The 11814-nt window shown below is 38.4% G+C and overlaps 1 protein-coding gene across 1 annotated transcript in view; it reads right to left on the bottom strand.

The window, feature by feature from the left end:
• ppfibp1a (PPFIA binding protein 1a) overlaps positions 1-11814 on the bottom strand; it is a 29198-nt gene that overhangs the window by 12258 nt on the left and 5126 nt on the right. Inside the window, exons 2-7 of the mRNA XM_017411612.3 lie at positions 8408-8487; positions 6162-6367; positions 3978-4058; positions 3142-3255; positions 2905-3015; positions 1329-1421 (exon numbers count right to left, since the gene is read on the bottom strand). Of these exons, the coding sequence (XP_017267101.1) occupies positions 1329-1421; positions 2905-3015; positions 3142-3255; positions 3978-4058; positions 6162-6367; positions 8408-8471 (669 nt within the window). The 5' untranslated portion in view covers positions 8472-8487. The remainder of the gene's footprint in view (positions 1-1328; positions 1422-2904; positions 3016-3141; positions 3256-3977; positions 4059-6161; positions 6368-8407; positions 8488-11814) is intronic.

The following is an 11814-nucleotide window of genomic DNA, read 5'->3' as shown; positions in this document are numbered from 1 at the left end:
GGCGAAGATCCTGGGTCCTCCAGCAAGACAACGACCCAAAGCACACAGGCCTGGTTGAAAGGGAAAAAATGGACTGTTTTAAAATGGCCAGCAATGAGTCCTGATCTCAATCCAATTGAAAATCTTTGGGTGGAGCTGAAATCTGCCATTGGCGAAAGGAACCCTGCAAATGTACAAGAGCTTGAGCATATTGCAAAAGAAGTGTGGGAGAAAATGCCACCCGAGAAGTGCAAGAAGCTTATAGATGAATATAAGAAACGTTTGGAGGCCGTCATTGCTGCCAAAGGCTGTGCAACCAAATATTAAAGAGGGGTGTCAATATTAGTGCACATGCTGGTTTTCTGTTTTGTCCTTTGGAATTAAAATATTTAAGTTGAAAAGGTAATTGTCTTTGTTAAATTACTTTGGACCTGAAATTGAAAGATTCTGCTGATATAAGTTTTGAACATTTCCATTTATTTCTGAAGATATTCACTCAGCTATGCAAATCATGAAGGGGTGCCAATAATGTTGAGCAGGACTGTATTACCCTTCCTTTTGTTTTGAAATCTTCTATTAAATTTTAAGGTGTTTTAAAATATTGATTATAACCAAAACAGCTTGGTTAATTAAATGATAAAATAATTAAATTTAATAAGTGCACTGGTTAGTAAATAGGTGAATTTACTTTCTTTCTTTTATGCAACACACCATGTCTCCAGTGTTTGAGTTTGTGTCAATCATTAAACACACACTTGGCAAAATAATCTACATGCAAAACAGTGGATACCCCCCCCCCACCAAAAAAAAAAACACAGCTGTCACACAATTTGTATTATTATTGTTTAAAGAATTGCTAAACTTGTTTTAATCTATACCAATTAACTACAAATACTGCCTTATAACTGGAATAAAGCGACTTTGACTCAAGCAAATATGACGCTGTTTGTGAGTTATTTCATACAAGTGTAAACAGATAAGGCGTGAGCAGCATTGGTAAAAGCACTTACAAGAAAATGTGGTGAAAGTCAGGAAAGCAGTGTGCAGCAGTGAAGGAGGAGCTGTTTTAGAGGACCTTAACAGCCAGAAAGAAGAAGAGAGCAGGCTGAAGATTAGACTTTCACCTCGTCTCCAGTGAAGCGCTCTGAGATCCACTTTAAACGCTTGAGAAGTAAGCATGTCGCAAAAAAGATGTTAAAAATCACAGAAAAGAGAAATCAGGGGCCAAATAAAATTATCAAGGAGAGAAAAAAAATAAGCCAAGATAATGAGGCTGGAGAAGTAATAAAGATGCGTTTCAGGTCCCATGTTACAGTGAATGGATGCTCACTGGGTGTTAACACACTCACTTTGGTAGCTCGGAGTTTCTTCTCACTCAGCAGTCGTTCATTCTCTATGTCGGTCATCCTGAACCGCAGGTCTGTTACTTCCTGGTATAAACCCTGAGGAGGAAAAATGAACTAATCATCCAACTCAGAGAGGACTTTTAGTAGTCTTTAAGGGTCACCACACTGGATCATCTACCTCCATCCCAGCCCCCTCCTCTGTCACACCAACCCTCCCTCGCTACATCCATGAACCTTCTCCATGGTCTTCCTCTGTTCTTCCTCCCTGGCAGCTTCATATTTAAGAATCTTTGCCCAATATTTCTCCTGTCCTTTTGTGGATGTATCCAAATCATCTTTAACTTTAACTGTTGCAACCTAACCTTTTCTTTCTCTCTTGCAGCCATCCTCCTGTCACAAATCACCTCTGACACTCGTCTCCATCCACTCTGCCTGCGCTCTCTTCTTCACTGCTCATTGCTATGAATGGTTGATCGCAGATACTTTAAACCTTTAATCCAATGTGTCATCAATATTTAGGAAAGAGTAATAGTTTTATTCACTGTTTTTGTGCAACTAGTATTTAAACAGGAGTTCTGTTCATTTTATAAGCAAACAATGAACAGAGGTATGAAAACAGGCCATTACGTAGAAAAAAATGCACATTACAAGACCCAATGCATACTGTAGAATGGTTTACGACAGTAGTTCATCATTATTTTATACTGGATAGGGCTTTTTGCTTTTAGGCCAAATCAGAAACAGTCAGTAAGTTAGCCACTTGTTTGTTTATTTAACAACTAGGTGTTATAATGTGGCCCTTGTGAAAGTCACTTAAATCTTTATACTTGTTTATTTGTTTCCTGCTTCCCCCCCATCAAATCCAAACTGTTTACTTGCTGCCTAAAATATCTCACTGCTGCCATCCTAACAAGGTGTTATTCACTTTACCTGTCACTGATCATCAGCTTACGGCTCATCAGTGTGTGATTTTATACATACTAGCTTTAGGGTGTTAAAAAAAAACAAACTGTCAGTGACCTGAACAGGGAGAGAATAAAAATAAACTGTTCGGTGATCTCCATAATTAAAAACACACCAAAGTGAGATGGCTTACCACAATTTTTCTGATAAAATGTGCACTAATGATAAAAAAAACAAACAAAAAATATTCTGTTTCCTTTAAAACCCTAATGGAAAAACAAATATTTCCAGTTGAGTAAAAAAAAAAAATCTTACTCCTTTTATGCTTTTAGAGTCTGGTAACGACATATTCTGCCTTAGCTGGTCTAAAGAGTATGGAAACTATATCCTTTAGCGTGGAAACTATTTCTTCAAGAGTGGGGGTATTCTGGCAGGGAACAGCTGCTGGCTGGTGGAGCAAAGGGGGAGTTCAGGCCTCTTATATAACCCTTAAAAAAGTTCAACCAGCATCACATGACAGATCTGAGGCCTCCAGCTGAGTGAAACAGACCTTTGTGACCTTAAAAACAATGACTGAGTGGCTGCCAGGAGTCCTGGTCCAGGTGCAGCTGAGAACTGAACTATCTGCTTTATTTAACAGCCTGTGACAGAGTTCGTTTTGAGGAGCAGGGTCTACCTCTTTTCCCCTGTGATCCCTCTCCAAAGCAGTTAGTTTGAGCTTCAGGCTCGACAACTCGGTCATCAGCTCCAGCTTCTGGGTCTCCAGTGCTGTCCGGTTTAACAGCTCCTGAGGATCAGTACGGTCTGTCAGTAAAGTAGCACCGGAAAGTAGACAATTTTGCAAATCCCAATCGTCTAAAATTCTAAAACTGCAGAACCAAAGTTGCCAACTTTATTCTGGCAGAGGCCTTACCTGTTGGAGCAGCTCCTCGGCAGCATTCAGCTTCTCGCGATGATGCTCCAGACTTTTGTCCAAATCCCGAATCTTCTCACCTTGCACCTCCACCTGGTCCGTTAACACGCTTACCTGCACAACCATGACAACTTTCATAAGCACGTTTCAAAGTTAATAAAACTGTGAGAAAACATTTTGAGAAAATGTTCCTATGAACCTAAATCTGCATCTTTGGATGAAATGAACAGTTTTCATACATTTAAAATAAACATGCAGTTGTAACTAGCAGCTGTTACTTGAAATTAACAAGAAATAAAAAGCTGTCTAGCCTTTGTCAAGGATATCGGACACTTTATTTTGCCTAAATCAAAGTAAAAATTAGGTGTTTTGGACAGAGATATTTTATCTAAAAAACCCTGGACTCATCAGTTTTTGTGCCTTCACAATTAGTCTTGCATTTTGCTCCCTGAAAACTACAAATTATCACCATTAGTCTGACTGATTTTCATCATCCAACTCCAGAAAGACAGGGAAATTTTAGGGCTACATCAAGAACTTTAAACTAGAAGAGAATTCAAGTGCATCACACATTAATAATAAGTTAGAGTGACATCTTGAACAGAAGAAAAGCAAAGCCATTTGGTGAAAAATGTTCCCACTAAATCACTAAATCCAGGGAACAAAAGCACTGAGGTGAAAATATGTCTTTAAATCTGGACTGACACCTAATAATTTGTTCATCTGAACAAAGAAAGCTGAAAAAGAACCTTCTTTTCAGAGCAAATAAGAGGACTTTGTACTTAATTGCACATTTAAGAACAATTGTTTTGTTTTGCAGATGCTTGTTCACAAACCTGAAGAATGAGACACTCTTTGTCACTCTCCAGTCGCGAAAGACGTTCTTGGTAGACCCCCTCTGAGCTGTGGAGGTTCGTCTGAGGGAAAAACAAGATGCAATAATTTGTGTTAAAAGAAGAAAAAGATGAATTTGCTGCATTTTGAATTTTTTTTTTTTTACATAAAACCCCATGAACAAACAGGGAGAAGGTCTTCAGCTGTTGGATTGAAATACACAAGGAGGTCCATAATTAACTGAATAGGATTATTTTGTAATATTTGCATCTGTGCATCACTACAATGGGCTTAAAACGGAGCAATCAAGCAGCGCAGACTGTTCTAATTCTAGGTGGTGGGTTAAAAACTATTACATTAATTGCTTTAGGAATTAGACTTACTTTGCATAGGTTTCCATTTTTACAGGTTCAGAGAAACTGACAAGACGCATATATCCTCGAGTCTGAAACCGAAGAACTGCAAATAAGATGTATTTTAATGTTCTGCTTTGCCTTTACAGTGGCTGCCTTCAGTGCTGCTTGTTTGATTCCGCTTTCAGTTTAGTCTTCAAGAAAAGGTTAAGATAATTGACTCCACCATTAAAAAAAGAAAAAAAAACATTGTTTCCAAACGGCTTTCCATGGATGTCACCATTGTTGACCTATTTTCAGTCTCTTTGGCTGTTTTCGTAGGTAAATAAATGTAAGTTTGGCAGACGTTCATAAATTACGCTTACAATTTTTTTTAATTTAAAAGGTCACTTTAATCAATAAAACATGAAAAAGAATTGTGTGACTTTTGTTTACTTTGTGAACTTTGACCAATCTTCATGACATTGCCCCTTTCATGTCAACATTAACTGTTTAAAATAAAAATGATGTCACTGTGTCCATATACCTTCTAAACTAGTTTATTTTCAGCAAAGCTGCACTATAAAAAGGTTTTATCTTGTCCAACTGATTTTTTTCATATAAAGTATATGAAGGTCAGTAGTGATCTCACACTAAAGTGATTTTAAAAGCAAACCCTTCTCTCAAATGGACAGGGCAATGAGGAGGGAGGAACATGAGCCTCTGAGTCACAATGAGTTTAAAGGATGGAAAATATCTGCAGTGAGACTCCTACAGAAACTATCATTCATACAGCACTTCATGACTTTTACAGTAAACAAAGTCAGGCAAGAAAATATGATGAGAGATGAAAACCAGAACAGAGGATAATTATAACAGGCTACATCTTCAAGCTGTAAGGAACAGATTTTTTCATTCAGACTTCAGCTGCAAAGAAATGTCCCATCTGCATCTATTCATACATGGATCAGACACTTTTCTGTAGCATGTGTATTTTAAAAGCAGCTGAATTGAACTGAAATGAACTTGAACTTTTGACCATCTTTCCAGAAGCTCATTTGTGAGATCAGACACTGATGTTGGACAAAAAGACCTGGCTTCCAGTCTCTGCTCTAATTCATCCCAAAGGTGTTCTATCAGGTTGAGGTCAGGACTCAGTCAGATTCTTCCACAGCAAACTCACTCATCCATATCTTTATGGACCTTGCTTTGTGCACTGGTTCTCAGTCATGTAGGAACAGGAAGAGACCATCCCCAAACTGTTCTAACAAAGTTGGGAGCATAAAATTGTCCAAAATGTCTTGGTACGCTGAAGCATTAAGAGTTCCTTTCACTGGAACTAAGTAGCTGAGATCAACTCCTAAAATATGGCTCCCCCTGATCTATTCTTTCACAAATATTTGAAAAAAAAGTGCATACAGAGGGGCTTGATTTTGATTGGAACACATGAATTAAATAATCTGAATGGGTGACTGAATACTTTCGGCAATATAGTGTATATTTTTAACTTACTGCTCTGTCGAAGTGTGTAACATATGATTTGTGTTAGTTCAAAATAAATATCAGACTGCTGTTACTAGTTACAAGAAGTACACAAATTTCTGAAGAGAACCAAACTGCTTTAACAACAGAAATTAGTATAAATGGTTGAGATGTACATAAAAGCATCAAAATCTTATTTGGAATAAATCAACAAAAACTAATTTGTTAACAGAATCTAAAAGTACCAACAGCAGCAAAACGGCAAAGATTTATTGTTGGAATCCTAAAATAAACAATAAATTAAACGTAACAAATAAGAAGTTTTCAATTCACCAAAGAGGCAAAAAAGCCTCCTATAGATGCCTTTTTTACCGTCCGTCCATGCAGCCACTCTGCCAATCCTTCTGCGGTGGAATCGGGGATCTGGCAGCGCAGGTTGTCCCTTTCCTCGTTGTCCATCAGCTCCAGCGCTGCTCGCAAGTCCTCCAGAAGGTGCAGCACTCGAAAGCCGCCCAGAAAAGGTGACGTAGGCGACTGGCAGTCAAACAGTCCATTGGAGTAATCAATGGCCTTGGAGCCTTGGGAGGAGCAGAGAGCGGAGTTAAAGCCAGTGTGTCACTGGGCTGTGACTGAGAGACTAGTTAGTCACACAATTGTCAGAAAATATACAAATCTTCAGTTTCAGGCTCACTGAATTCTGAGTGTCTGCGACCAGTGAGCTGCCCAGCGAGCACCGAAGCATAATTTTGCAGAGCCAACATTTGAAAACCCATGGCCTACTTTTGGGTGCACGGCTCACAAAACTGCATTTTGGAGACTCCCTTGTGAAATGCCGATCACCAACTAGATGCCAACAGCCGCAGCCCGGAGAGATACTGGCTTCAGAGTCACATCGGATTATTTTATAAGCATAGAAAGCTGAAGCTATAATGGTACAAGACGCAATGAAACTGATGTGGAACCCTAAATAAGAATCAAATGAATTTGATTCCCACACCCTAAATGGCATGCTATAATTTGAAAAAAGGATTTATGACCCAGACCACACTTAGTTTTATTCTGTGGGAAGGGAACAAAAATGGAAGAAACGCTCAAACTGCATGTTTTCAGCAGCTTGTTGCTTATGATTTCAAGATTTGCTGTCTCGTGTACATAAAAACCTTTTTATATGCAGAAAGGGAAGAAAAAAAAAAGCTGTGGGGTGCTTTTTGTCATGTGTATGGGTTTTCTTTAAATGTCTCAGTGATTGTGAAGCAGGATGTTTTATTTATTTAAATACACAGAAGCATACAGAAATTCTGCACATGCTGCTTGTAAGAATACTCTTCTGTTCTTCTAAAGAAATCAAAATTACCACTATACCTATTTCTGTTTATTTATTTACATATTTTTTCTTAGTCTAATTTAATGTTTGTGTACCTTCATTTTTAGTTTTAACCTTTTGGGTTAGTAATTTTTTAAAAGCTTTGCACTTAAACAATCAAATTATGATGCATTCTCTACCCAGGCCCATGTTTAAGCTTCAGTAAGGCAAACATTTTATCTTTTTTTTTTATTCTTGATTAAATGGCAAAGTTTACAGTCAAAAATTAGGTCAGATGAGATTCCTAAAAGGGGCTTCATTTCTCTTAAATTGCATCAGTGGAAAAGACAAAACCTGCCTCAAGAAAAGATATTTTTGTGCATTTTTTCCCTTTATTGTCATTTCACTTTTCCCGTCTTTATTCACATTAAATGAACATAAAAGCAACAAAACTGTTGCTTTATTTTGAGGTTATTTTTACTCATACTTGAGCAACCATTTCAAGAACAACAACAAAACATCAGTTAATATTAATAATCAATTATTATTCTCTCCACTTAAACGCTCGTTTCTCTAAACATACTGAATGGCCATTAAACAGTATAAACAAATAAGGACAATTAAATGTCCTTAACTATGGAAACCATATTTAAATTCCCTCCTTGAATCACTAGAATACACGATGTTCTCATCATGTACTACTCCATACCATCTAGCATCCATCCTAAATGTCAGCTATAATGAAGATGTTCCACGTTAATAAAGCAGCTTAATAATAAATAAATACAGAAATACCCAGACAATCATGGCAGCAGTGAAGGAGCGGGGCTTGATGATGGCTGCGGTTTCTGAGGAAACGGGGCAGAGACTGGTGGGTGTCATGTGATCACCCGCCTCACTCCCATTGGAAAGGTCAGTGCTATAATTACATACATCAGCGGAAAAAGTGGGGACTCTATAACTGAAGCCTGGTCTGCTCATCTACAGCAGCACAATCATAAAGAGCACAGCCAAAAGCGCCCAAGCACAACTTTATGTTAAAGCTTGAATAATCATTAGCTTCCATCAATGCGGAAACTACGGAAATTCTCATGAGCTGGAGGCAAAAAGATCCAGAGCTTCAGATGTATTCAAAACTTTTTTTTTTTAATTTAGAAAGCGATAGCATTAAAAGTGCAGGTATAAAAGAAGAGGACAGTGTTACAGTTCACTTCCCTGCTTCCAATTTAATGATTTCCAGATGTGACCAGACCTCATGGCATGCGATGCCCACTAAATAAGAGCTCCTAATGGTCCAAGTGTTCAGTGTGATTACCTGCAATGATCCCATCCATTTGCTCTAAAGCTGCTGCCAACATCTCGCTGGCGTCCGACATCATCTTCTGCTAGATAAATCTGAAAAGAAAATAAGGAGATGGGTTTTAAAAAAGGGATAAACGAACACGGGTAAAGAGAAAATAATCCATTAAAGATTTGTCCAGAGTTAAAAGGCATTAAAAAATGCAAAGAGTCGATTTTTAACTGGCAACTATGCAGGCTTTATTTGCCAGATGAATCATGAGTTAGATGATTAGTTTAAGATTAAATAGAGTGGAGAGCTTACAAAACTTTGAAGTACGACAAATCTATTAGTGCTTTAAAAAAAAAAACTCTTAAAACTTCTAAGCAAAAAGTCTCAGAGGATAATTAGAAGGACTTAAAACTTAACAAAAGCTTCTAAAATGACAACGTGGTGAAACTACTTCATCAGCTGCTCTAATTAAAAACCTAAAACCGCAACAACAATTACAGCTCTGCCCACAACATCCTGACATGTATATCTAAACTCCTCAGCCTACACACCACTCAGTCAATGACAGTATCCACGCATGAGGTCTCAAGGTTGACTGTGAGATTCAGACTGGAACTGGGTCACAGGGATGTTTTCACCCACTACATGTGATGCAAAACAGGAAAGACGAGCCACTTCCTGCAAGTAGGTCAAATAATGAGCAAATTGGTCACATCGTGTCCTAGGAACTGCGATCATCAAGTGCAGGAAAAAGCAAAGCCTCAAAAAATAAAAACATTTTACAAACCTTCTGAGCCAGTTCTGAACTTGAGGATTTTAAACAGTTTACTACACAAAAGCACAAGTACAAATAGAATGAAAAAAGCAAGCATGTATAATTTTCCATTAAAAAGAAAAATAAGATCAGTGCATTAGCACAAATCCTGTTACAGAATGGCATAAGGTCCCATTCTTCCTCCTCAAATGACTTTTGCATCAAATTAACCCTGCAGTCCGTGCAGCAACAAATTGGCTGCCTCAGAGACCAAAAACAAAGTGATCTTCAGAACTTATTACCCAGGATCCCTTATTTCCTGCGCTCGGGCAGTAATGGACGCTCCTATCAGGAATAACAGCACTATTCTCCCAGGGGTCTCAGGCCTTGTAGTGCTGGCATGCTCGGCATCTCAAACTTCCATAACAAAGTCGTACAGAACCCCCACAACCACTCAACACACGTCTCTCCGCTACTACTAACCACTTATCATTTCCAACAAAATGTGGTTTAAAGGAGACAGTATACAGTACGCAGAGAGCCAAGAACTGACAACAGAGTCTCTACTTGTTCTAATATCCCATGGTGCAGAAGAAAGGAGGAGGGGGGGGACTACAAGCTCTGCTTCATTTCCTCCCTCTCTGGGGTCACAGTGTCGCACCCTGTGGGGTAAGAAATGAGCATTAGGAGAGTAATTAAACCAATATGTGAGCTGAGGTTTGTTGTTAAAACAACGAGGCTTAAGCACTTCATTTCCTCGTTTTAAAAAAAGCCTAAAAAAACTCCAAATCTGAAATATTATGGAGGAAAAAAAAAGATTAAAATACTGACCAATAACTGAAAACTCAACCTGCTTTTCCATTCAACTTCAAAGATCCTCTGGGGATTCAAAGTTAAGGAGGACCACAGATGCGAATCCTGCCGACATTTTTACCTGGAGTATTTCCGTGATTTCATGGAAATCTATTATTTAGTCTCACAAGGATAAAAACTGAATTTAGTCAGCTATCTTAAATAAAATAAACCTACAGGGATTTTTTTGGGGGGGTAGAAAATTGAAATATTACTGCCATGTGAATGCTGAAGATCTTTAATAAACAAAAGGATACAAGGACAGAAACAAGATGAAAACTTATTAAAATAAAAGAGACATTAAGGCCTTTTTCTGATAAAAGCCATGTCTAAATTGTTTTTATTAGTTTCACGAGAAATGCCCTTCAGCCCTGTACAGAGGCTCTTAACCCACATGCAAGTCATTACGGCTATTTTCGGCACATTTCTTGGGAAAAAAAACAAAAAACCTAAAATCGAATGAGGGCTTATCTTGCATCAGAAGATGGCACAAGCATTCAACATAAAATGACTTGTTTATTTCTCAGGCTGATAAAACAAGGCTCCCTTAAAATGTCACACTGAGACATTTCCATTTGCTCAGATGATCAGGTCATCCGTGAAGAATTTTTCCCGATCTAAACCTTAAGAGAGATGCCCACAGATAAGAGCCCACCACTTCAGCCCTGCAAACAAGTGTCTGTATGGCATAGTTATGAATAATGACAGTTTAAGTGACCCGGGGTGAGTGGAGGAGTGAGCCTGCACTCGACAAACATTCCCGAGCAGGTTAGTCTCCTGAAAACTCTGCGTTAATGCCTGGCACGGACATCCCCGCTGACCTTTTTTGACCTTCTTCCTTCTACTCCAAACTACATCCCCCAACAATCCTGACATTCAAAAAAATCCTTGTGCATAGAAAAATGAGGCCAGTGTTTTAATGTTATAATGTACTGTCTTCGAGCAAATAATGGAAGACAAAAAACTGAATAACTGATCTTTCTGGCAAATATTAATATTTGTATAATCAGATCTACAAATATCCTTTGTTTTCCTCTGTGACATAAGCCTCCATTGTTCCTCACAGTTTGTTTTGATTCCATCACATACAGCCTGCTGCTCCTGTAAATACACCCAGAGACGTCACACGTGGATTCTTTCCTGAAAACAGCTCAAACAAACCCAGTTTTGTTTTGGGTTTTTTTTTTTTCCTGCTCTGGGTAACTTGTTTGGACCAGACTGTCACAGAGATGTTGGCCGAGATCATCTCCATCAGGACAAGTTTGTGCATCGCGTTTACAAAACATCAGGAGTAAACTCCCTCATACAGTCAAAAGCAATCGCGTAAGGGTGACAAAACGGTAAAGAGAGAGAATCTAAAAGAATAGTGTTAAAATCTATTAACTGAATGAAAACAAAGAGGAGCTCTGTCTCGGTTCAGCACACCTGGTCATAATCACTGCATGAACGTTGGACTGTCAGAACTTTACCCAAACATGAGTGTTTTCCCACAGACTTTCACCTGACACTGCATCCGCTCTACAGGAAAAACATTTAGAGGAAATCTACGATAAAATATATTCTTGCCATAAAAACACTTTGAGACCTAAAACCTTGATCTGCATCAACAGAATAAAATTCACTAAACACTTTGCCCCCAAAATAATTTGTTAAAAAATGAATTAAACCATCCAATTCAGAAAGAATACTCAGTTTTACAAAGATAAATTCAAAGTCAAACTTGACTTCTTTTTAGCCAAGTTGTGGTTTTAACATCAACCAGATGGGCTGAAAGAGGTATGGAGGAGGAAAGGGTAAACATCTGAAAAAGGAGGGGGGGGGGGGG

This window comes from Kryptolebias marmoratus, linkage group LG18 (genome assembly GCF_001649575.2).
Source record: "Kryptolebias marmoratus isolate JLee-2015 linkage group LG18, ASM164957v2, whole genome shotgun sequence".
Classification (NCBI taxonomy): domain Eukaryota; kingdom Metazoa; phylum Chordata; class Actinopteri; order Cyprinodontiformes; family Rivulidae; genus Kryptolebias; species Kryptolebias marmoratus.
This window is presented reverse-complemented; position numbering and strand designations above follow the sequence as displayed.